Here is a 25,762-nt window from a genome sequence, read left to right as displayed (position 1 = left end):
ATGGTAATATAATAACTACTGATACTGGTAATATAATAACTACTGTTACATATAACGTTGTAACGTTATATGTAACAGACTTTTGTTATCTACCCATTAGAAAATGTTATTGCTACAGTAATTTAAGAGAAAATATCATTACACCTACTTCTTCTTTTCAACTAGCGATAACACAATGTTATTGAATTTTCTAAAAAGACTACATTCTTGTAACATAATAAACTTTGGACATTTATCTTCTCCAACCAAAGGACATTAGTTAAATTTAAGAGTAATGGTTCTACTAAATGTTTATTATAATTAGTCAGTGCATGTTAAAGCTACACAATGTATTGAACTGCAGTCATCATTGCTGTTTGAAGCACAAAGGACTTTTTGCATGCAATATCTGAGAAAATAGACTGCAGGGAAATATTATTAGTACGTGGTTTGTAACTTTTTTTAATTGGCTGTTTGTTTTAGGACAGTAACAATTAATTATTAAAATTCATTAAGGCAAATTATCTGCCTCGAAGCTTTGTTGAATTTTGTTTTACTGTTTAGTGCACCATGTTCCATCCGGGTGATTATTTGTATTGCACAACGCTCTCACTTCCACCTATGAGTTGTTAACGAATGCTGAGGGCTAGCAACATAACGTCTAATTTTCAAATTTGGTCATTGATTGATCCAGGGTTTTATCATTTTTCGAGGGACCAATAGGTATCCTTAAAATGACTGGCGGGGTGCATGAGATCCGACAGCCTTTCTCCTCCCCGAACTACTTCGTGGTGACTGGTTTAGAGCAAACAGGGCCGAAGTGCTTGGGTGTATTTATGCAGGTGGCGCAGATAGACGGTGTTCTGTCAGATCAGTACGTCATCAGATCGCCATACGCGTAACACACACTGACGACTATATCTGTCCGACAAATATAAACTGTCATTGCTATATGCTTTTATTTAATCAGAAACATAACATCATCACATAGAAGTTAGATCGTCGTAAACTTTGTTATTAACAGCTGTATGGCAGCATGACTTAGCGGTTAACCAGTCAGACTATCATCAAGGAACAGGGAGGCAAGTTTTATACAGAGCGTGTTATATGGGCCGTGTTTTGTAGTTGACTGTGGCTACTGCTAGGCCCTGCTTTAAATACATATAGTGCATGTACTGTATATCCATCTAGTTATTATTGAAAACTATTTATTGACTTATTTTTGTCGTATCTTGTTGCGTATGCTGAACTGACAGCTTCTCTAAATGTTGCGAATATCTTTATGCGCATGTGCATGCATGCATACCTACTGGATGTAGGCTATTCTGACAACATGCTGATCCAACAGAACAACGGAACACAGCTGGCTGCTGTTGTGACTGATCCGTAGCATAAGTGTAACCATATGAACGAACCAGAAAATAAATTTTATACCATCGCGGTCTATGTACCGCCACCTGGTACATAGTTGGCATATATGTTTTCTGTGTGTGAAGAAGGTGCCAAATCTAGTCACTCAAAAATGGGAAACGTGGATAAAAAGCTATAAATGGCTGTGCAAAGTGAGCCTTCATTTATTAAATTGACTGAATATGAATATATAAACAAAAATCTGAAGTATAGACATTTTTTTATTATAAATTTCTTTGATAACCTGCTGCTTCATTATTAAATAGAATGTAATTTTGGATTTTTGTATAATTATTGCCCAGCTTAACTTAAAAAGTGAGCTATTGTCACGGGTTAACTTTATAAATTACAGAGAAGAAATTGTTAGAGATGCACAAATATGAAAATTTGGACCGATGTTGAAATCCAATATTAATACACTAAAAGTATTATCTGAATATTATGAAACTATGTAGACATAGGGAAAGTTGGTAGAGCTATCAACCTGTGAAATATCACCATTCCTGTCCAAGCGCATCTCTGCATAAAAGTGACATGTCGTCACTTCGTACACAGCGCTGTATTGAGGGGCATGGTGTACGCTGGCTCCGCTGCAGCTTGGTTTTGTTCATCTGCAGTGTTGCCAATTTGCTTAATATTCATTTGGTAAACCTTGTACACGTCACGGTAATGCTCATGATATTGCACAGTTTAAAGTAAAAACCTTTGCTATTTAACTTGTCTGGAATTTGATGGTCCTAATCTTTCTCAAAAAGCACCTTTCTCTGACAGCCAAAAGTCTGGAAACTGAGTGGACAGGTTGCCGGACGTTGTGGTAGAAATGTTTTTCCTTCTTATCTGAAATAAAATTCTACCCAGTCAGACTCCAAGAGTTGTCTTCATCATGTTTTGCTGTAGAAGTTATTTTCAGACTGCAGTCAGACCCTTTTGCACTCTTATTCCTCTACTGCAAAGCCATACTACTATAATATATGCAGCCAATGTTTTCTTGACCTTCCTCAAAAAATGAAACAAAAAAGTCATATGGATTTTTTGGGGTCTAAAACCCAGTGATGCGCTTTAGCTTTCATGGTATCTTTCTGTAAGTTTCACGTTCCATTGAGAGTCAAGTACCCTGCATAATCAGAGGTGCAAGCTTTTGTACTGAGAGCTCACAGCCAGCTATATAGTCCATTTTCTTTTCAGCTTGCAGGACATGGTGTCCACAAAAACAAAATATTTCCAATCATTTGAACAGCTTTGTTCTGTCTTAAATCAATATAATCCCAGAAAAGATGCTAATGATCAGCATGTTAGCATGTGGATTCTTTCTTGTGTGATATGGTTTTAAAAAGTATCTTGCTGATAGAAGAATAAACTGCATGCACTGAGAGTGATTGAATGATATGAGAGCTTTAGGATTAAGGGTTTTTAGCATTGATTTTCTGCTATGTTAGGTTCCCAACCTGACTTTCTCCAAGTGCCCTGAACCACAGATATTGGATTTTGGGCAAATCATTTGCTCTGTTTATTACATTGTACACAACAATCCAACTGTTTTGGGATTGAGACTGTCCATACTTGTTTTGTTCTTTAGTTCATGTAATTATGTATTTGATCATGTAGTTGTATATACAATGCAGTTACTATTTCTATTTACCATTCATAAATGAGGCACCTTTAGTGCCACAGTCTATCAGCAGCTGCCTATTAACACTCACATTACTTTAGGAAATAGATGGTTCAACGTTGGACCTCAAAGGGGGTTTTAATCTATTCAGTAGTTTTGGCTCTTGAGCGAATCCTTTTAAATCCACCATGCAGGCATTAGTGCCTAGGAGGTCATTTCATTTAAGAGCATTCCAGTGATGAATTTGACCTATTAACTGCTTTCAAATGCATCTTGCACAAGAAAATTAGCTTCAGGAATCAAAGACCCTTCAGTTTTTCCAGCTTTTATATTGTCCACAAAAAGCCCTACTTAATGTGCACTTAGTGTCTATAGTAGCCCTCCAGGGTTTCTTTTTTACATAGGTTAATATGCACGTCCTTATTATGCTGGGAAACCTTAGAGGAACAGGAGCTGGTGAAGAAGCTTTTGTCTTTTTGAAAATCAACATACCAATTGAGCGTTAACTACTATGTCCTTCAAAATTTTCTTATTTTCATGTTAAAATCACAAGGTTGATATATTTTTATTGGGCTTATATGTGGTAGTGTATGGCTTTTGCATTTTTTATAAGTACATACATTTGTATTCAAGCCTCTATACTTTCATATTTCTAAATAAAATTCAATTTTAATAAATTACTGAGTATAAATACTAGGGATGCTCCAATAAGATGTTTTGCTGCCGAATCCGATACCAATCATTCATGAGGCCGATCTCTGCCGATCACCGATCTTTGCCAATTGCCTGGAATGACTGTTAATTTTTTTGTTTTAGGTATATATGATACTACAGTGTATGTTATCTGGCAAAATGAAAAAATTATCTGCCAATAAATTCACCTAATTTAGACATAATAGACATATTTTAATACATATCTAAAATCTTTTTTTTTTTTTTTTAAGTTACATGCTGCAGCTTTAAGCAGACGTTCGGTGTGAGAGTTTACTGTCTGGTGGAGGTTGAGCGGCGCTACATCTGTGAAATATTACTGCCAGTAGAGCGTAGTGGCGGCTCAAGAGCGAGAGCAGAACCAGTGTCTTATACCGCCAGACTTGAATTATTTTTCGGGTTGTTTGTTTAGCTTTCTGATTGTGATGCTAATCCGGGTGAATGTTTGTAGTTGTGCACTGCTTTACCTGCTACCTGGATGCTCCGGATGCCCTTTTTTTTCTGCAGGGTGTCTCGATGTAGCAAAACTCCGTCGGTATGATCGGTTGCCGATCGTTCGGCACACCTCTAATAAATACAGCTTTTCTGTGGAGGCCTCCGACATTTGTAGATTGACCAACAAACAGCATCATGAAGACCAAAGAACAAGCTAGACAGAGGAGAGCTAAAGCTGTGGAGAATGTTAAACTAGTTCTAGGTTCTAAAATAATATCTAATAGTATGAAGTTCTCAGAGGGATTTTAAGAGCATGACAGGGAGTGAAACTCTCCCTACTAAGAAAATAACAGGCCTTTAAATAAGAGAGTTAATCAGAAAAGCAGCAAAGAGGCTCATAGTAACTCTGGAGGAGCTGCAAAGATCCAAAGCTCAGATGGGAGGAACTGAGAACAGGACGACTTTTAATCGCAACACAAACAGGCATAAGAAGGTGTTCTTGCCAGATGAGACCAAAACATGAGTCATTGAGCTTTCACCTAAAATTACATACATATTGTGGCTTGACAAAATATGAAAAAACTGAAGGGGAGTGAGCATCTTTGGGGGGCTTTGTAAGGCTGCCTGCTACACACACAAAAGCAGTTTGCTGTTTCTTTTTTGTTTGTGCCAGTGCCACATTATCTGTTATCTACAGTTTTTTGTCAATGTTTTCTGAGCTCAGTCTTCCTATATTTTTAAAGTATATACTTGCAAAAATTAATTGCTTTATTCTCAAAAATGGTATCACCTTGCCTGCTAAATTAAACAATTGTTTGAAAAAGAATAACCCACCTAATATTTTATGCAAACCTTTTAGGCCATTAACTTCAGAAACACGTGTTTTGTCTGTTTCTATCTGCCGAGAGAGCTGTGGTTGTAGACACATCTACACATCTGGCCAAGCTGGCAAAAAGGCCTCTCACTAAGGACTCACTCTGGTGTCTCAGCGTACCGCCTCACAACAAAACACACCACACTGGAAATTTCCTCTTTTGTTTGAGTCAATTGCACATGAACAGTTTGTGTACCTCCTGCCATTCCCTGACAAACTGGAGACAGACTTTTTTCTCCTAGGTTAGGCATAGACAGATGAAGAATGTTTTGTATACACTCAGGAACTGCTGGAACTGTTGCTTTCATTGTTGCATCTTCAAGTTCTTTTTAAAGCTCTGTTGTGCTGGCTGAAATATGACACATTTGAGATAATCATGCAGGCCTTCATCTTGTTTTAATGAAGCCAAGTACACCTTTGTCTGAATGACCTAGGTAAAGGAGTTATTAGTTTGGGTCAAGGTAAAGGCTCGAGGCAGTTATGTTGCTACTTTGCATTTCCATGCCATAAGAGCGGCAGACAGGGTGAGTTCTCTCTACAGGCGATGGTGCCTGTTCCACTTCCATAGGCGAAATAAGAACTCTAATTACAATCGACTAGTGATTTTCTCCAGTCCTGAGGGTTTTATCTCCCTTCCTCTGCGTGCTGCTGCCGCTGTGACACAGGCAAGGAGAAATCTAGAGGCATACAAATTCTGGCCTCGATTATAGTCATAAAAATGGAAGCCTGGCTCCGAGCAATTACCCCATGGGGGGAGGAGAGTATTTAAGGGAGGGGGTGAGGCATATTCATAGGTGAGAGATGCAGGTGAAGGAGAGTGCTCAGATACACAAAGCAAAGACAAAAACGCTCAGATATGTGAAAAAGACATACTTAGACTAGCTATGATGGAGAGAGTCACAGAGACTGTCACCTGTGAATAGTTTGTGAGAAGAGGCTTTCAGTGCAGCTGAAAACAGAAAATAGAAGAAGAGAGCAGAGGAGGATCTCCTTTCAATGTGACATAAAGTCAAAGGAGCGGCGCTCTAGCCTGACATGATGCGCTGTCGATTTAAACACAGCCATGGGAGCACTCCCCTCAACTAGCCTGCTAATACTCATCAGCGTCACTGTCATCATCATCATCATCATCATCATCATCATCATTATAACTGTGATCATTGGCACTGTCAATACCAGGCACAGAGGATGCAGTCTTTGGGGAGCAAGAGTTGTCTTCTTCATTCAGATGTGTGGAGTTTAGTTAAACCTCCTGTTTTGAATCACTACCAAGGTTTTTTTTCACCTTTTATCCACTGTAAATGTCTTTCAGATGATTTTCTCTAAATGATTGATCTTTAGGTAATCACACAAGTCAGTGCAATTTCTGTTCACTGCATTGGTCTCTTGATTGACAGTCCCTACATTGTTCACTCTTCTCATTATTGCCCAGAGAAACTTTCTTTTTGTCTGACACAACACTATTGATCTTTCAGTGAAATTGTATGTTCACTGATGTACAAGATTTGCTCTGGCTGTGTAGATTCACTGCTGCACCTTATAAGGCCTTTACCTCCTGTCGAGGAGTTATGGATTCAGTTGGTCCTATTAACTGGATTAATGTCTCAGAATTTTGATTAGTAGTATAATTTTTTTTATTATTATAACAGCAACATAAAAGGAAGGATAAGTCTAGCTCAAAAATATAATAATACAAATATTCCAATTTTGAAAGGCAGCAAAATGCTTTTGTACTAAACTGCTTTGACAATTTGATCTGTGTTTTCTTCCATAAATCACCAATTATTTGGGCTCTGCTTTTATATTAGCAGCAGAACTCTAGGGAGAAAGATCCAGCTTATTGTATACAGATGAGGTATATCATTATTGTCACTGAGAGGTGGAATGAATAACACTGATTTTCTCTTCATCATGGCACCTGTTGGTGGTGGGTGGGTAAAGCAACTTACCAATGAGGATATAACAGTTCACTTTATATTAAAGCTAACAATAAGCTACATACAAGGAAGTTCGTGTTGGTCGTCTCCAGACAACACTATCTGTCAACGATGGTGCACCTTTACGGGTCTAGTAGTACCTGTAAAGGTGTACTACCTTTACGGGTACTCTGTTTTTGCAGCATATACAGGTAGGACACATTATTTTGCCTGATCTTCAACAAATTTGTGAGGCCTTCACAGATTATCTAAATTCATCAACATCATAATTTGTAAACTACTCTCTGAGAAAGTTGATTGTTAATGAGGCATAAGTGCAGCTAAAATTATGTTGAAATTTGGAAAGTGGCCTGAAACGTCCTATTGTTTTGTCATTTTGCCTAACCCAATCAGATCTCATTTACATCACTATCTTGTAAGTGAGTGAAGAATATCATCCTGGAGGAGAGAAGGTAAAAAAAAGTACACAGCATTAATGTCTTTACAAAAATTTGAAGTTTTTGTTGAATGTGTTAATAAAAACATGGTTTTTCTTCACCCTCCCACTCAGGCAGTTTTTGTTATTGACAGTCTTTCACAGTGTTGTCATTCTCTTTTGTGCTATGAACTACACTGGAGATGACAGCTCCTTTAATAGCATCCACCACATATGTCATTCTCGAATGACATTTTAATTGTTAATCTAAAATTAAATTGGAAACCTCCTTTTTACACTTCATTTTAGTGGGTCATTTTTGAAGATCCATGTTGAGTTGTCTCAGTAAGAGCAAGAACAGGTCTGAAATGTTTTTAAATACCCAACATCAGAGGAAAATAAAACAAATACATTTTTGGGTAAAGTGGTTCTCTTTTAAAGCAACAGAAGACTTGTTAAAAAGGTAGAGAAATTAGGTGATTTGGACTATTGCTTGTTAATAAGGCTGTTTAGAGCCTATTGATCATAAATTTCATTACAGTTTAAAAAATTTTAAATATTGATCTAATGAACAGATTTTTGTTAAAAAAGATGCTAGCATGTATCACACTCAAATACCTTTCACAAATAGATTGATCATAGGCCACCCTCCTTTTACTTACTGAGAGTCTACTACATTTGTTGGAGAAGGCTTGTGAAACCTCCCATCATAAAAAAAAACGGTGAATGAAACTCTGGACTGAAAAATAGGTGTGACTGTATGCAGCTTTCCTAAATAATTACAATGCCTGGTTCCTCCCAACACCCTGCTCCAAGGCTTGTTGTCTTCTTTCACCCTTAAGGCCGGCTTTTCTGTGTCTACTGCTGCAGACATCCTTTAACCTCTTCTGTTATTCTCCTACTGTGCAGCAGTTTCCGTCTCTGGCTGGAATTTCCTTGCATCACTGCAGTGAGGGTGCAGAGCTGTCAGGCCTCATTGCCACTTAATGAACAAACAAATATCAGTTAGATTCTTCAGTTAAGTGGGAAAGCCATCTGCACCATCTATGCTAAATGGATTCGTATATCACAAATGAGCTCCCATCTTGAGTTTATTCCAGTTGATGATCAGGTCAGTTTTAGACATTGTTTATACTGCAAGTCTGTCATTTTGTCATGTTGTTGACCATGCTACTCTCAAAATCCATTTCTCACACCTTACAATATTATTGACAAACTTAACAGTAATAATTCTGTATTAAAGTAAGAACCTGCCACTTTCAGGAGAAGAAAGCTGAACAAACCTAGAGAAATTAGGCAATTTATCTACCTAATGCTTTAAAGTGGGTGTCTAAGCAGTAGTCCTTCTTATATTGTAGTTCAGTTCCTAGAGTGAGCAGCAAAGATCTCAGGGGACGCAAGAGGCTTCTCCAGCAGGCTAGAACTATAACTAAACTAAAACAGAATTGAAAAAAGAGAATTAAAAAGCAAATAGGTGACACAATAATGTGGTTTTGTTTACAATTAAGTTAGAATTACCTGAAGACAAAATCATTCTCTACAGTGAAACCAACAAGTAAATGCAAAGCCACAAGTTAGCTTCTGCTTTTATATCTGCAACACAGAGCTATTTAACAGTTTTTATGGAGGTTGAACTTCTTTTGATCACCCTCTAAAGCAAAATTTTAATTTAACATTTTGTCTCTAATTGTGAAAACTTCAAAATAAGCATTTTAATACCTTCTTAGCATAACATCACATTTGCAAATAAGTTTTAAGAACAACATATTCACTTGATAAACCTGCACTGTAATATTCTAAATTATTGTTTTAGCGAAAAATATTGTTAAATAATTAATACATAGTATTGAATATTGCCCACTAAAGAGCAATATTTAGTGGGGTGTTTGGGGGAGGGCTGAATGCATTCAGCTTAGTAAGGACACCTAAGTTGTTATATAGGCCAGAACCTTTTTTTAACTTCTGTTCATGGTTTCAAATAAAAAATCATGCCATCTTATTTAAAATGGCAGTAAGTGTTATGTCAAATATGTATTAAAATATCTACAACTATAAATTGGAAAAGTCCACTTGTGATGAAAAGAAATGGTGTACACACATTTTTAATTAATTATGCTTTTAGGTTGTATTTAGATCTATGAGTAGTTTTCTGCATATCAGTAATTCTCAATGTTTATTTTGAGTGTGCATTTCAACTGCTTTATGTTCTGAAACAATATTTCCAATTTGCATCTATTTTTGGTGTTTGACAATCTTGTTGCATAATGGAAATATATTGCCTGTATTTATGTATATAGGAGGACATTGGTCTTCCTGAATTAATGTAAAGTATATGTACATCATTTTGGACGAGTGTGTGTTGAGCTTCTCTCGTAAATGCTGAAGCAGCAGTGAGCAGGAACCACTTCAGGCACTGCAGATGGGTCATGTGTTGTCAGCAGCGCCCATAGAAAAGACAGGGGCAGTGTACGTGTTTCTAGTTTGATCTACTGCCATGTGTCATCTTTCTTTAGGGCCTGTCAAAGGACACAAGAGGACAGAATCTGATTCAGCTCTGGAACTGCTGGCAAATCATGCCTAACAGACTCATTGTAATGGCAAATAAAGGTATTTGGGGCCTAGTTGCTGCAGGAAAGCCTCTAACCTATTGCCACTGTTCTCTTTCTCTCTGCCGATGCTATGACTGGTTTGAACCAAGACTGGACTTACAATGGTTGGATCAGCATTTTGCTGATTACTCCTAGGCTTAGCCTGAAGTGGTGGTGAGTTATGCTTAAAACCTTTAGTCTTTTGTGTGTTGAAGTTTGGAAAGTCCATGAGTTAATGAAAAAATTATGAAAATGTATATATTTGTCACTTTCGTCTTATTTATATTTCAATATGCATATTAGTCTTAATGTTTGGGTCAGGGAGAGGCTAAGAGTGTGAGGCATGGATATAATCCTTTTTGGTGTAGATGTTACAAACACACATACTATACTCAGCATGAAAGAAAACATGTACTCTTGTTCGGTGTTGATTGAGTCTTGTTCCTTTTTCGTCCTAACGTCAGCAGTCCTCCTATATACTGCAACTGTAGAGAAAATGCTTACATCGGTCAAGTACGTCTACAGTTTAGCACTGTAGCTCGAAGAACAGTAGCCAATACATCAAGCAAGACAAAAGGTGTGGAAAATCCAACTCAGTGCAGGAAATTCTGGAACATTCTCCTTTTCTCTTGTTACTACAGAGAATAAGCAGCTTTGGGTTTAAGAAGTTTGCTTTAGGCTACAAGGAAATCTAAATATCAAAAGTTAAACTTCCAACACTTACTTGCTAATCTGAAAGCCAGTAAGTATCCCATGATGTACATATATTTTTTTGCTATAGCGACTGAGAAGATGCAACAGTTGCAATTTCTTTTACTTGCACACACCACAAGCCTGTGTTGAAGTCGCTGGATGTGAGCGGGTGATGTTTTGCCAAACCGCCAATTGGATTATAAGCTTAGAAGAAAGAAGGCATAGAGGTGGCAGGCCTAAGAATAGTGACATTTGCAGGGAACAGCCAATCTCTGAGATCTCACTGTTCAGCTAGGCAGTGTGTCTTTCATTTTGGTGTCTTTTTCCACCATACATTTGATCTGTTCTCTGTAGAATCTAGGACACATGATTGTTGTTATCTTGTGCAGTTAATACCATGCTTCAAAACAAACTTGCTCTCATTGCTTGCCCTTTTGCATGGTATATGCATTATTTGTGCTGGTCTGTCATATAAAATTCAACTAATAGATGCTTGCAGTTGTAGCGTGATGAAATGTGGAAATATCCAAGTGGCATGAACACTTTGGTAAGACACCTAATCCTAGCAACAGTAGCAGTCCCTTTACGTTAAGGAAACAGGGTGTAGCAGTTTTTCTTCCTGTAAGTTCCGTCTCACTGCAGTCAAGGTTCACATATCTTCAGCTGAAGCAGAGCAAAGGAGAGGTGAGCAGTGGAGAGTATAATGTGGTATTTTGGGGGAGGGGTGAGGAGTCTGCGATGTGGAGAGGAAGTTTCGGTGCACCCCCAGGGGAACACAGCAGAGGTGTGAAATGTAGGATGTTCTTAGTGAGGTAGGGTGACTAAATGTCTTCAGACAGGTCACAAAAGCTGCAGATAGCTGCAGAGTGTGGATGTCTGTTTGTGTATGCTGTCGGCTGTGAATGTAATTGACCGCGGTAATGGTCATTACATGGGACAGCTAAGGATAGCGAGCAGAGGAGCGTTCCATCTGTTCAGTGAGTGAGGTCTTTTTCACTAGAGTAATGGACAAAAAAATTTTTTTTTCTGCCAAATTAGATCCGAGGTGGAATAAAAATGTTCTTCAGATATATGCAAATAAGAGTGTGTGTGTGGCACAATTTTTATGTGAACAGAGGACCTTGTGGGTCTTATGAGTGTCATGATGCAGTGCTTGAAGCTAGAGAGCTATGCAAGTAATGGCCTTGCTCATGGTAGGTAATTAGTCAAATGCTGATTCCTCCCCAACTCCCGTAGGAACAGCACCACGAAGGCTAAATATCACCCACTAAAGTGGTGCTTATCCCTCTGTGTGGGCTGCAAAAATGACATTATCATATAGGCCACATGAAAGTCTGCTTAAGTATCTAAACATTAGATTCTGTATGGATACATGCATACTTTTTTACGTTTTTGGTGAAGAAACTGTTTTATTTGATGCTGGGTTACCTGAGTCTTTCACTTAAGGCTCATTGCATCATGTACTTATAAACTACTAGAACACTGTGGGAACAAGCTGTTACCTGCCAATCTGCTGCCTTTACTTTCATTCCCCATTTGTTGTATTTGTCGATGCAACTGCAGAAAGCCCTCTCTTCACATTAATTCAGCCTTGAGTCACATGTTTCTATTTGTCGTGTTCATGTGCAGGAGCTTCAATTTGAGCGCCTAACCAGGGAGCTGGAAGTGGAGAGGCAGATTGTGGCCAATCAGCTGGAAAGATGCAGACTTGGGGCCGAGTCACCAGGCGCTGGTAGCAGCAGGTAATGAGAAGCTGTGCACACACGACACATGGCTTTTCCTTCCTTCACAGCAGACACCACACTCTATAGTGTGTGAAGCCTTCTGGTATTATAGAATCGTAATCAGATGATCTCAATTCTATATTTTTTCTTTTAATTTAATACACGTGTATGAATTGGTATTCAGTTGAAGTAAATGTAAATTTGTTTATTTGCCTATTGCATCCTAACTGATAGTAAACGTAATCATCATACCAACTCTGCCTTGCAAAGACATTCATATTGCTTAAACCTTTTCACATTTTGTTACGTCATAATAAACTTAAATGTATTTTATTAAAAATGTATGCGACATGTATTGCATCATTTTAATGTGGAAGAAAAGATTATGCATGATTTTGAAAGATGTAGACAATTAGTTGCACATCATTTAATTTGGGGGTATAGAATTATGGGGGCTAAATAAGTATTTAGGCTAAACATCTTGAAAACCCTGTCTGTCTCTCTTGACTAATTATTGCCGCCCTTGTGTTGTTCTGTCAGAATTATAATGAAATACATTGACGTTTGTGGTTGTAATGTGATGAAATTTACAAAAACCTCTTGTGATGTGAATATCTTTGCAAGGCACTTTATGTGGCAGTCCATTTCTTTAGCTCAAGTATGTGAGGTTCATTTGTTAAACTCAGTGTCATATGTGATATCCTATAAGGCAAAAACAATCTCTGCGTTTTCTATGATTTACTCTAAGTTTGCTTCTAATCAGAAGTAAGCTACTGATTAGAAGTGTAATTTCTAATCAGTGTAATTTTTTACTGAATTTATTTCAACAAAGATTAAAAAAATCACTCAGACAATGAACATTTTTTTATTGCACTCTTATACATATTGTCACTTTTAAATTCATACTTCTAATACATGTAAGCAAAAGCTTGACTTTTTAAAATAAAACAGCCATGAGATAAACCTATATTCAATGTCTACTGACAAATTAATGGCTTAGTATTTACAGACAGTAAATGAAGCATTTTCTGAGTCATCACAAAGGATTTCAAGTACATATTTTCTGTCTTTAAATAGGTCTAATAAATTAGCTCCCATTTCCATCAGTCAAAACTGTATTCCAAATGTATTAAGTTATTTAGATTCAACTTTAACTGTGTATTGCTAACCATGCTGCAGAACATATTTCATTTTATTGGATTTTGAGTAGCGGCCCAATATTGGCGGCCTATTTCTTAACAGTTGTTTGGTGCTTTTTCCGAATATTTACTGCTTGGATCTGTTGTTTTAAATCAAATTATAGCTGAATTGTTTGGTTCTACCATAATGCCATCTAGTCTGTTTACACTTTACTGAAGTGAACATTTAGATTTGGCATGTTGTTTGCATGATATTCTCATGTTTTGAATAAACATGTTCTTTATAGAGTAACACTATTATAATAAGCTAATATTAGCTGATAATTAGTAAGGTTCTCTGATCCAGTAGCCAGTCTGCAGTCTGTTGCTTAAGAGGTGTTCTGCTTGTAACTAGCAAAACTGTAGTTTAAAAAGAATGTTACCTTTATAAGTTTGATGGTTGATGCTTCTTTAGTTTCCCCAATTTGGCTTTTTGTGTTTGTCTTACTGCTAAATATTTCCAAACAACAAAATCTGTCTCTTTTGTTAGCGAGAAAAACTTTCTTACCTGTTACAGTGGAATGCTGTGGAAAGATTTTATACTCTATATTTTACATTTTGAGAAAACTTAACCATACTTTTTTCAGGCTTCTCAATAAAAGGCGTTTAAAATGTAGGAACGATATGACAGACATTTTTTTGTGTTTTTGAAAGTAAAATTTTTTAATTGTGTGAAGTGACACCAAGCCAGTTAAAGGCCTTTTGATGTCCTTACAGACCTGTGCATTCGATAAAGTGTCTGAGCTGAATTCATTGTATAATGGACTGTGATACTGTAGGGCTAAAACTAGATATGTGGCATAATGGCTTTGTGTGATATTTTCTATCTTTGTGATAATAACCCCAATGCCCTGAGGCAGTCCATACTCTCCAGCCTGCATACCTGCAGTCTGCACCACTGAGTGTCCATTTCCCCTTTTTTCTTGTTTGAAGTGGGACTGCTTTATAGGTGTGTACTTAAATTCTTTGAAAACAGCTTTCAAACCTTTTATTTGGACTTTGTGTTGTAACAACTGTCCTTTTAGGGGTGAAGTCTAGAACATTGATCCACATCACTGTTGATAGTTCTTTTTAATGTCCATTTTGGGCATCATTTTGGAGTTATGAGGATTTGAAAGGGAAAGCTACAATATTCGATTTGGATTCATGCTGTCTTGTTTGTTTGCATGTGTTTTATTTTTTCAGCTCAACAGCTTTAATTAAAAATCGCATGCCTGTCAAAGAGACAGAACCACAAGGTGATATTTGCTGGTCGTCTGAAGTTAGACAGTTAATTAAGAGCCAAATGACTAAAGTCCATGTCATCACAGTTTTCTCATAACATCATCACAAGCTTGCTACCGTTGCTTTGAAACACCCTAATTGTGGAGGTAAGCAGCTTAAAATGTCCTCATCAGCAGAACATTAACTTTTAATAAGTTGTTTTTAAACAATGAAAGCAAAACAGTGCCTGAAATGTTTTTGTATATTTGCAAGATTTGAGTCTCTTTCTTTCTAAATAAGCACAAATTATCCTTTTTTTTCTTCAGACAAGTACCAAAGTAAATAGCTGTTTGATAATAATAAGTTTACCTAGGAAAAAAATTTTCTATTTCTATCTAGTATTCTATCTATATTATTATATTACGCTTTAGAGTTTAGCTTTTGAAATCAGTTAAGCTACCCACATGTAAATGCTCTTACTTATTCACCAGGGCAAAAAGACCACCTGTAAATCCTATAAAAATACATTTCACACCTGTTACCCATCTTTTGTTGAAGCTAGAGAAGGGCAAATGAAATGTTCTTCACAGGATATTTGTGTTTGAATAGAGGTCAGCTTTAAAGCTAGAAATCACATTGACTGGCTTAAAAAGCACAGCAGGACTGCGGCTGAGGTGAGAGAACACTTAAAGGTACTGATGAGAGTCACTTCATAAAACCTGTAGTTCTGGTAACTAACTTAATTTCTGCAAGAATAAACCCGATGGTCATCAAATATGTCCTCTGTCCAAAAGCTTGAAAATGTTGAAATTCCACTTGGCTAGTTGCTCACTGGCAGAGATGCTTCATAGGAAATTAAGTGTTTATAAGACAGAGACTTATTGTGTATCTTGATGGTTTTACTTTTAACAGCAGCACCTTTTCCAAGTCTGTGGTCAGCTTTCAGCATATAGACACATTGCTATCATGATGATGATGATCATCAGCGATTCTTTTACTCCATCTGCTATGGTTCAGTGGACCACAACTCTCCCAACTTCCTTTCTTTAATTGGCAACATCCTTATTAAAATTCTGAGAGCTTCTCTTACTAAAGCTCATTTAGTGTCACCTTGCAGAAAGTATACCATTACTAGCAACAACTAATGCTTGATATTAATGATCAGCAAACAGGCTATCATTGTGACACTGCTTTGAGGCCTTCTGCTTGTCATAATGAGTGGCAGGTGACACTCGTCTTGGTCAGAAAGGGTTTCATTGATGTTTAGCGTCATTAGGTGTTTTTATACAGTAACACAGCTAACTAGCATCGTGGCATTTTCAAGTCTTTATTTCCAGACCAGAAAAGGAAAATGTGTGGTGTTACCTTGCCCTCATACAGTGCTTTGCATTAGTATTATTAATACCTCAATAACTTTAGCACATGTTGCTACAGTGCAACATGTAGCACTGTAGTATAGAAAACATGTTCTTCCACTCCATAGTCATGCATTAAAACCTGTTGGTCTTTTTTTTATTTTTAAAATGTAAAAAGTTTAAAAGTGTTTCTTGCTTTTATCTTTAGCCCATTTTACTTTTATACCCCTAAATAAAAACCTAGTACAATCAGTTGTATTTTATAGTCACTTAGTTGGTAAATAATCCAGTTCTTTTGAGGCCTCAGGGGGTTTTTAATAAAACATTTAAAGAATAAAATTATCTTTATGAAGATCAAGAAACACAGTTGACAGGTCAGTGATAATGTTGTGGAGGTGCTTAAAGCAGAATTAGGTTATGAAACAACATTCTTGTCCATGTACTGTTTAATAAACAGCAGTTGGAAAAAAATATTCAAAAAAGGAAGAAGAAAACAATCATTGAAAGTAGGATGTAAAAAAGTCCCATTTGCAATTTGTCACAAGTCAAGAAGGGGACCAAGCAGATATGTGGAAGAACATGCTGTGATTGTGTAACACCAAATTTGAACTCTTGTCGCACACTGCACATCTTCTAAAATGCGCTATTTCAAATGTAAGGGTGGTGGCAGAATCATGCTGTGAATACACTTTTCTTCAGCACAAACAGGACTGTTAGCCACAGTTGATGGGAAGGTAGATTGAGCTCAATACAAGCGAAATATGCAGAAAAACTTGTTGGAGGCTGTGACAAAACTTGAGACTGTAGAGGAGGTTCACCTTCCAGCAGTACAACGGCCCTCAACATAAAGCCAGAGCTGCAAGGGAATGATTTAGATCAGTGTTTCCCAATTCCGGTCCACAGGCCTCCCTGCTCTGCATGTTTTAGATGTGCCTCTATTCCAGAGCAGCTGATTCAAATGATTGCATGACCATCAAGTGCTGCAGATACCTGTTGATCACCCATATATTCAATCCAGGTGTGTAGCAGAAGGGAAACACCTAAAACATGCAGGGCAGGGAGGCCTGAGGACCGGAATTGGGAAACGCCGATTTAGATCAAATCAAATATGTAGCAGAATGGTTCAGTCAATGTCCAAACCTAAATTCAATTAGGACTCTGTGGCAAGACTTGAAAATGATTTTCATGAACGCTCTCCACCCTGTCTGGACTGAACTGAATATTAATTGTCAAATTTGGTTGATGTTCAAAGCTGGTAGAGACAAAAAATACTTGCAGCTGTAATTGCAGATGAAGGCAGTTCTACAAAGTACTGAATCGGAAGAGCAGACAAATGTAAATGCTAAATGTATAAGAACGTTTCCAGATGTTTTATTTCCTGTGTTTTGAAGTAATGAAGTCAAACTTTCAGCACTTCTGGCTAAGTCATTATTCTCATGCATTACTTCATTGTGAATGGCTACCCTGATAAATGATCTCTGCATTGGAGTAAGTTTGTACCTGCCTATCAGGTTTGTGTCAGTATGTTTAACTTCCAGACTAGATGCCTGCATGTGCTGTACAGTATGATTGCTTCTAATTTGTTCTGAAATATATTGTAATAAAACTGTGATTACTTTCTGTTCTCCTTGATTCCCTTGGTTTTAAAATGAGTATTGAAATAGGTGTCTCTTTTCTGTCTGTTTTATTTGGAGCAATGTATTGATTCACTTTTGTAATTTCTGTTTCCCCTTGAAGCTCATCTGAGAAATCCCTGCCATGGCGAACTGCAGGTATGTTGGCTAGACCTACAAAATTAACTTCTATTGTGTGAGGAAGTGTTTAAATTGTGACTGCAGTTTTAACTCAATTGGTTGAAAAGTACAATTGCCACGGCACAATTTGTGAAATAGCAATAATAAGACTGGGGGAAAGTAAATTCTGTCTGTCAGTGTTTTTAATGTACTGGTATTATTACACATCTGTGCTTTCAGAGTAACTAATATAAATATTAACTATACACCAGGCATTGTTTGTATTGTCAATGTTATATGTGGATTGCATTTCTGCCATGTTTTACATTTCCTCTGCAATCTTTACTTAAGCTATTTTTTTTCAAAAGGATTTTCCTCTGGACCCTGTAGTATCTTTTTGTTTAGCCCCCATCTTTATCAGATATTTAGAGAAATACTGATATTGAAAAAAACATTTAATAATATCTTTAATTGTTTATTAATTAGACAGAGCAAAGCAGAATCTTTGCTCTGGTCATTAATCTTTTATTGTTGATTCTGTCAGAGGAGCCTATGGGGGGTTAGAGTTGAACATATGCATTGGGAATATTAATATTACTCCCCTTTTCATTTGCTGTCTGCTCCTCAGTTCCTTGCTAAAAGCGTTTCATTAGTGGCATACCAGCATGTGGGATTAATCACAATTACTTAGTTTTTAGCAATGAGTTGATTGACAATCATAATGGAGATAATAAATCGCAGTCACATTTGATCGTGTACATTTTAGATTTTAGATCAGTTTAACTCTGGGTTACGGGTTTAGAGCTTATTCTCTCATTTTTTGTGAATTCGTGAGCCTTCTATTCTCCTCCTGCGACAGACGAGATACTGCAGAAAGTCTTCTTGCCTCTAGAAATGTCAATGCAGTCACACCTAATGTCCACTGAGAGCAGAGCACAACAAGCACAGAGTCCAGCTTTGTCAGTCTCAGCACTGGTCATTGCACTGACATCTGAATAAATTATAAGGGACTCATTTGTGTTGCCAAAAAACAACACTACCCGATTGTGATATCTACAATTTGATAAAGTACTCGATATTATGAAACAAATATATCAGTATAAAGTTTTAATAAAAATAACCCTCTCACAATATTAGGGGTTTAATTTATATTTTTTGAGGAATTTGTCTTCCAACAGCAAATGGTTTGAAGTCTGAATTTAAGTGTAGGAATCCATACTTTCACTCCCACATTTCACACTGCACTTTCTCAAAACGTTCCTTTCACGCTCAAAAAACATTCTTCCTTGCTTAAACATATTTTCTCAAATCCTCAAAGTCCAAATAGGTGAAGGAATCAAACAGGAGCAGAAGATATTTGTGCAAGAGATGTTAAATCTAACATGACTAACACAGCTTTAAGGAGACAGTATATTGTAAGCAAGCAAGGGTTTTTGAGGAGAGAAGGTACATTTAAGAGTAAACAAAGTAATCTTATCCTCAAATTGAAAACGCATGCCCTTAGATTTTAGAAAGAAAAATGTACCCCTAAAAACATTGAGTTTATATAATTTATTCTACAATAAGTGTTTAAATAATGAAATAGTTGTTGTTTTTTGTTTGTTTTTCAGTAAGCATGCTCTTATTTTAAAATTGCATATTTTATTATTTCTTAAAAATGAAATAAAAAAGCACAATTAAAATCATTGCTATTATTTTGAGCTTATGCAACACGTTTAGGGATGACATCTAGTCAGTAAATTCAATTAAATGACACTAGATGCCACATATGCTTTTTTTCAACCTGGAAAAAGTTTGCTTGCTGATGCTATTTGTATATGCAACTGGACCTTAGAATAATTATAATTAAAATAAAACTTCTACATTATTTTAAAATTTTGTTTGAATATGACTATTTTGCATTTCACTGGCAAACTCTTACCTGCGTTCAGGAATGCAATCTGTAACCAGAAAGCTGCTACATTTGGCAGTCCTGAATTGGAAACCTAAATCTGATGCCATACATTAACATGAGATCCTGACGATGCTTTAAAGCTCCCTCTGTGCATACCGTCTGTCTCTCTTCCTGTTTCTCTTCTGCTCTGTTTGGCTTCTACTTTAATGAATAAGATCAAGACACAGTATGAACACATTGTTGGCTATATAGATATTAGTAACCCTGGTAAGGACATGTAAGAAGCCTTAAAAAAATTTTTTTCCCCTTTTAACTGTAGTAGCCTATTCTTTCATTTTCTTAACACAACCTTTAATCAAGTATATTTATTTGGTGGGTGCACAATCCTGTGCCACTTACCATTAGGCTTGACAAAAATCCATATTTACCTTGCCAGCATGCACAGTGAGGAACATGGGAAGTGACACATTTCTGCAGCTCACTTTTATTGCAAGGAGTGGTCTCTTGTGGACACAAAGTCTTTGTAGAAACCTAGAAACCACTATGTGGTATCTTGGCATGACAAAATAAAACTTTGTGTTCTGCTTTCACAAACACAGACATATGAACTTGGGTTAGGGCTAGGTCAGTGTTGCACCTCTTTTAGAGCAGCTGGATATCTATTTATCTCTATTCTTATCTATGACTATATTTATGCATTAATTGTACAGTGGATGTGAGGAATGCTATGTTGTCTAGAAAGGTCTTAAATTTGGTTATACAGCTTTCTCTCTCCCCTGCTTTGATTCCTTTCTACTTCCTTCCTTCTGTCATTTCTTCATTTTATTTAGACAATACTGCCATATTTTTTTATTAACCTTTATTAATTTAGATTTGAAATTAATGGAAATTTAAGCTTGAGAAAGTCAAAATGTTCACAGCCCTGTTACAAAATTGGAACTATAACTTGTTCTGAATTGGGTTGAAAATGAATTGACCTTCTATCACAGGAACATCCAATGTGTATTCTGACATTTTACCTGAAGAGCTTCCATAGCCTGATTTGAATTATTCCCTTCTGTCAATAGGCTGGCTCTCATAGATGTCTGGATTTGGAAGTGCAAAGTTTCAAGTTGTCAACCAGTCTTTGTCTGGTGTTAACAGCTTTATTCAACAGGTCAGCTTTAGCAACAGTGACAACTTGTTCATAGGATTCAGATTTTATTCACACACACTGCAAGATTTAACACAACCAGACACACAGTGTTTGTTTGACTGATTGTTCTCTTCTTTTTTTCTGAGAATTTGATTCTTTTCCTGCTTACATGGATTATGGGAAAACATTGTGCACATGGACACTGGTTTCCAGTTTTTGACTTAAAGTAGTTGATTTAATAAACATACAGAGATGGAGACAACTTTTAGAGGGGTCTGACTGTTTCTACCTAATCTAAAATTTCTAAATGAATAAGGCTGTAAAGTTTAATGAGTGTAGCTGTACACAATGATGAAACTAATGTTGCAGAAATCACTGTTTGCATTGTTTCCTCTCAGCTGAAAAATACTAGCTTTAATGACTGTAATAAATTATCAGACTCCTTCTGTGGGATGTATCTGTCTCTGTCTGACTGTCCGCTCTGCTGTGTTCTCTCAGATACCTCTGCGTCGGGGGATACCAAGTCTCGAGTGACTGACAGCTCTCAGTCGCCCAGCTACCGAATCAGGGCAGAGTCAGAGCAGGTGTCTCTGTACTCCCCGGAGCAGTCCTCCCTTCATGAAAGTGAGGGTCTGTTATTATATTCTGTCTATTCTTTTGCAGCTTTCTATTACATGGTTAGTTCTTTTTTTGTGCTCAGCATTGGCCTAATGTCTAACTATCTGTAATAGCTATTTACTTCTCTTTTTACACTTATGAAGTGTAAAAAGAGATGTTTCAATATTTAAATCATATTGAAACATGGTGTCTTTGAAACACGACAGTTATGCCCCTGTTTCCTTTTGTACTTTTCTTTTGAATGCCGCAGATTCAGAAAGATGGGAAATTTATTTGTTACACAGCTAGTTAGCATAGAGGCACACACCCCACCAGATGCAGAGTGTTCTCCACATAATCTTATTGTAGCACATAATCATCCATCCCACTTACAAGGGATGAGCAATATAGACTTAACAGTCTATCATAAAAACACAATAAAAGTGATGATAAAAGGATATTCATTGCAGTCTTTAGGCATAGATTGGATAGCTGGGATAGCACATCAATTCTGCTCCTGATAAAAAAAACAAATACAAAAATTAATATAAAACAACTTACCAGTTATTGAACAGGGTGATTTGAGATGCCAGTTACATAAGGTTGTGCAGTTTTATTGATGTATGTGGACACCATGTAGAGATTCTTTTCATGATATACAGTATGATATAGTAAAATTCCTATGTCAAAGAAAAGATTTAGAGATCACAATAAACTGTAGTAATTGCACATCACTAGCACTCACTTTATCCTCGAAGCAAGCTGCAAGCTTTCATGGCTTCTCTTATGAATCATTGCACCTATAAATTACTATTTTCACACATGCTTTGCTTTTGGTAGAGGGGTGAAAATGTTCCCAAGAGGCAGAAATTTCAGTCCCATTTTTTGTATTTATTGGGATCCTATTTCATACTTTTGCAGAAAGTATGCATTTTAAAGTGGAAAAAAGGTTTATAAAGTGTTTTGGAATTAAAAATCTGAAAATAGTGGAATGCATTTGTATCATGCACCGTTTATTGTACCCAGCGAGAGTCCAACTGTTGCCCAGAGTACTGTGGACCATACTACTGGTGGAAATCCACATCAGAAGTAGAAAAATTTATCAACAGGAATATGGAAAGTAGCAAGAAGGGTAAAACATACGTTTTTTACAGTTTGTCACAAGCCATGTAAGGGGCATTGCATGGGGCTCTGATTAGATAAAGCCAAAACTGAACTCTGTGGCCTACATGCAAAATCCTCTTTGTAGTTGGAAAATTACCATTGCACATCACCCTGAATGCACCATCCCTATGGTGAAACATGGTGATGGCAGTAAGATGGCAGCTGTTCAAAGTTGATTGGAATCTGGACAGAGTTGAATACGGAGCAATCCAGGAAGAAAACCTGTGAAATGCTCCAACGTGAGATGCAGAGGAGTTATACATTCCAACAGGACAGCAATCACAAATATTCAGCAAAGGCTAAAATATAATGGTTTAAATCTAAGCATATTTATGCATGAAATGGCCCAGTCAAAGCCCTGATCTAAATTCAATTGAAAATTTGGAGAAAGACTGAAAATGACTATTCACATGTACTTCATCCGTTCTGAATGAGATATTATGTAAGAGACAATGGGCATAAACTTGTTTCTAGATGTGCAAATACAGTAGAGACAAACTCCCAAATAACCTGCAGCTATAATGGCAGCAAAATGTGGTTCTACCAGTATTGCCTGTAGGGAACTGAAAGCAACTGGATGCAACATGTTCAGATTCTAAATTTTATTGTATCTTCCTCTTTCCACTTCTTTCTAACACACTGGTTGGTCTTAAATTAAACCCTAATAAATTAGATAACATTTTTTGGGTTGTTGCAAGACAAAATCTAGAAAGGTTCAAGAGTTATGAATACAGTAGATACACAAATATCCTCAACAATACTAGAGTTTTTTTCTCCAGGATTGGGAAAAAAAACTACAATTTCTACAGAATATCAAGCTGGACCATTAGTGTGATATTGGTTTCATTAATGAAGAAATCATTCCATAAACTCAGTTCATCTCTTGTAGAGCATCTACTGCACAAGGTTATTCTAGTGTTATTACTTCAAACTACCGGTATTTGTTCAATGGTATTGTACACGAGTCATAATGAATTTATATTTTTGAATCAGTCATCAAGAAACTTGGTTTGCCATCAACCATGATGAGAAGTACATGTTAATTTCCTCTGTGTGTTTTGTGCCTAATGAACAGTGATATTTGATTTCTACTGAAGTTACTTCCAGAGTCTGTTCTAAACACATTTTATATCATTAAATGACTTAAAATATCTCTACAATAAATATTTCATCCTCCCTGTTATAGTTTGATTTTCTTTGGAGATTTTAACGACACAAATCACAATATTTATCTCCCCAAACAGATGGCATAATATTCCCGTTTTAATTTAATAATGTTGCTTTAACAACAATCTGTTTATGAACGCTCCACAGTCCTGACCAGCTGCTCTCTGATCTGCTAAAGAAAAACACAGCTTTTCAATTAGGATTAGTTTAAAAGACCTGATAATATTAAAATACTGACACTATTTTTATGAATGAATTTGGATGCAACAGTTGCCATTTCAGCTGGATTCATAGAATTAACCCACATAAACACCTGTGACACACTTGAAAGATGAGACTATGAAGTTATATTTATTTTATTTATTGAAATTAGTGCATATAATCCCATATTACAAAAAATATGTCAGCTCAATCTAAATTTCAAACCTGTCCAATTCAAGTGGAGTTCTATTGGAAAGGGCTTTCCATTGCCAAACATACCTCATCACGCAATGATCACCAGGGTTCTGACTCAGTATGGAAAAGGTGGAAATTTGGGAATTTGAGTCAGATATTTTCCGAGGTTGAATAAGAATGGAAAGATTGCAGAAAAATAATTATATGTCCAGACTATGTCAGTATTATTTTCCAGGAATTTAGAGTAAACCTTGGTACATATATTGATACTGAAAAATATGTGCCAACTGTATTGTCAATCTATTTTATTTATATGGACTTTATAACAAGGGCTGCACCAAAGTGCTTTACAGCAAGCATACGAGATATAATAGTAGATAGTTTAAAATCTTAAAAACCAGACTCAGATTAACATTTATATCAAGAGCCAGTGAGTTGAATGAGATAATTAAGCTCAGTTGTTTGTTAAAATAGACAAAAGTTTTTATTGTGAGTGCTTGTTGATCTTTAGCAAGCGAGCTACCGGTTCCTGAGGCATTTTTTCATCTAGCCAAATAGTACTTAGTGTTGACATTGCACCAGTTTTTCTGTTGTAGAGTTTGTGCTTGCTCTATTTCAAAAAGAGACACTAGCAATAGTCTTCTAGCCCTGGAGATGGTTTGGTGGAAAAACCTCCTCACAACCACATGTGAGCAGAGACTACAGATAAAGAAAGGTCTTTTCTTTGCACATTCTCCTCCTAATCTAAAGTATTGATGTTATTGTAATGTTTTCTTTAAAGTGAGAGATGATAACACTTGTTCATTTATCAAACTTCAGATGTGTTAAATAATGGCAAATTAACTCATGGGTTGTTAAAGGTGTTTTCTTCCTGGCGTTTCATTAGAAAGGCGATGCTGGTAAAGGTCATAGCTGTTATGAAACCTCTTATGATATCTATCCGTGAGTTTCTCACCCTTATGTAGCTCCTTCCTCTACATTTCATTTATGTCTGTTTCTGTCACCCTCTCTCTCAGGGTCTGCAGGGAATTCATGTGGCTCAGCTCAGATGAACTCCTACTCTGACAGCGGCTATCAGGATGCCAGCAGTGGCTACCTCAGCAGGCAGAACCAGGGCAAGGCTGAACTCAAGATGCAGCACTCCTTCCCTGGAGCTGGCACCGGCACATTATTGAGGAACGCCAGGGCTGAGGGGCAAGCTTCGGCCCAGGTAATGACAGCCGGTGTATTTAAAGCATCCATTCATCACTTTTATTAAGTTAACTCTGTTACTGGCTATTGGACTAGATAGCTCAACCATTTACCCAGATATTATCAGCTAGGCAAGGCACACTTGTGTTACTCCATAAGGAGAAGAACAGCTAAAAGATGTGATATTCTAAGCAGAAAACCTATTGCAAACCAGTCTCATACCAGCTCATGCTCATGTCTGCTACCAAAACTATTGTTTTTTTCTTAGTGGCTGTAGAAATGCAAAGGTTTTACAGCACTGAAGGTGCATATTGTACTGAGCAGCTCAATATATATATATTCCTTTATTTAATCAGGTAAACCCCGTTGAGATC

The 25,762-nt window shown here is 36.8% G+C and overlaps 1 protein-coding gene across 5 annotated transcripts in view; it reads left to right on the top strand.

Annotated features, from left to right (window-relative positions):
- pkp4 (plakophilin 4) overlaps window positions 1-25,762 on the top strand; it is an 86,574-nt gene that overhangs the window by 24,016 nt on the left and 36,796 nt on the right. For 3 of the 5 annotated variants that reach the window (XM_028022640.1, XM_028022642.1, XM_028022638.1), the window contains exons 3-6: window positions 12,281-12,393; window positions 17,849-17,883; window positions 21,372-21,503; window positions 25,214-25,407. In XM_028022640.1, the coding sequence (XP_027878441.1) occupies window positions 12,281-12,393; window positions 17,849-17,883; window positions 21,372-21,503; window positions 25,214-25,407 (474 nt within the window). The remainder of the gene's footprint in view (window positions 1-12,280; window positions 12,394-17,848; window positions 17,884-21,371; window positions 21,504-25,213; window positions 25,408-25,762) is intronic. The other 2 variants (XM_028022639.1, XM_028022643.1) reach the window with 1 other exon arrangement.

Source organism: Xiphophorus couchianus, chromosome 7, assembly GCF_001444195.1.
Source record: "Xiphophorus couchianus chromosome 7, X_couchianus-1.0, whole genome shotgun sequence".
Lineage (NCBI taxonomy): Eukaryota > Metazoa > Chordata > Actinopteri > Cyprinodontiformes > Poeciliidae > Xiphophorus > Xiphophorus couchianus.
This window is presented reverse-complemented; position numbering and strand designations above follow the sequence as displayed.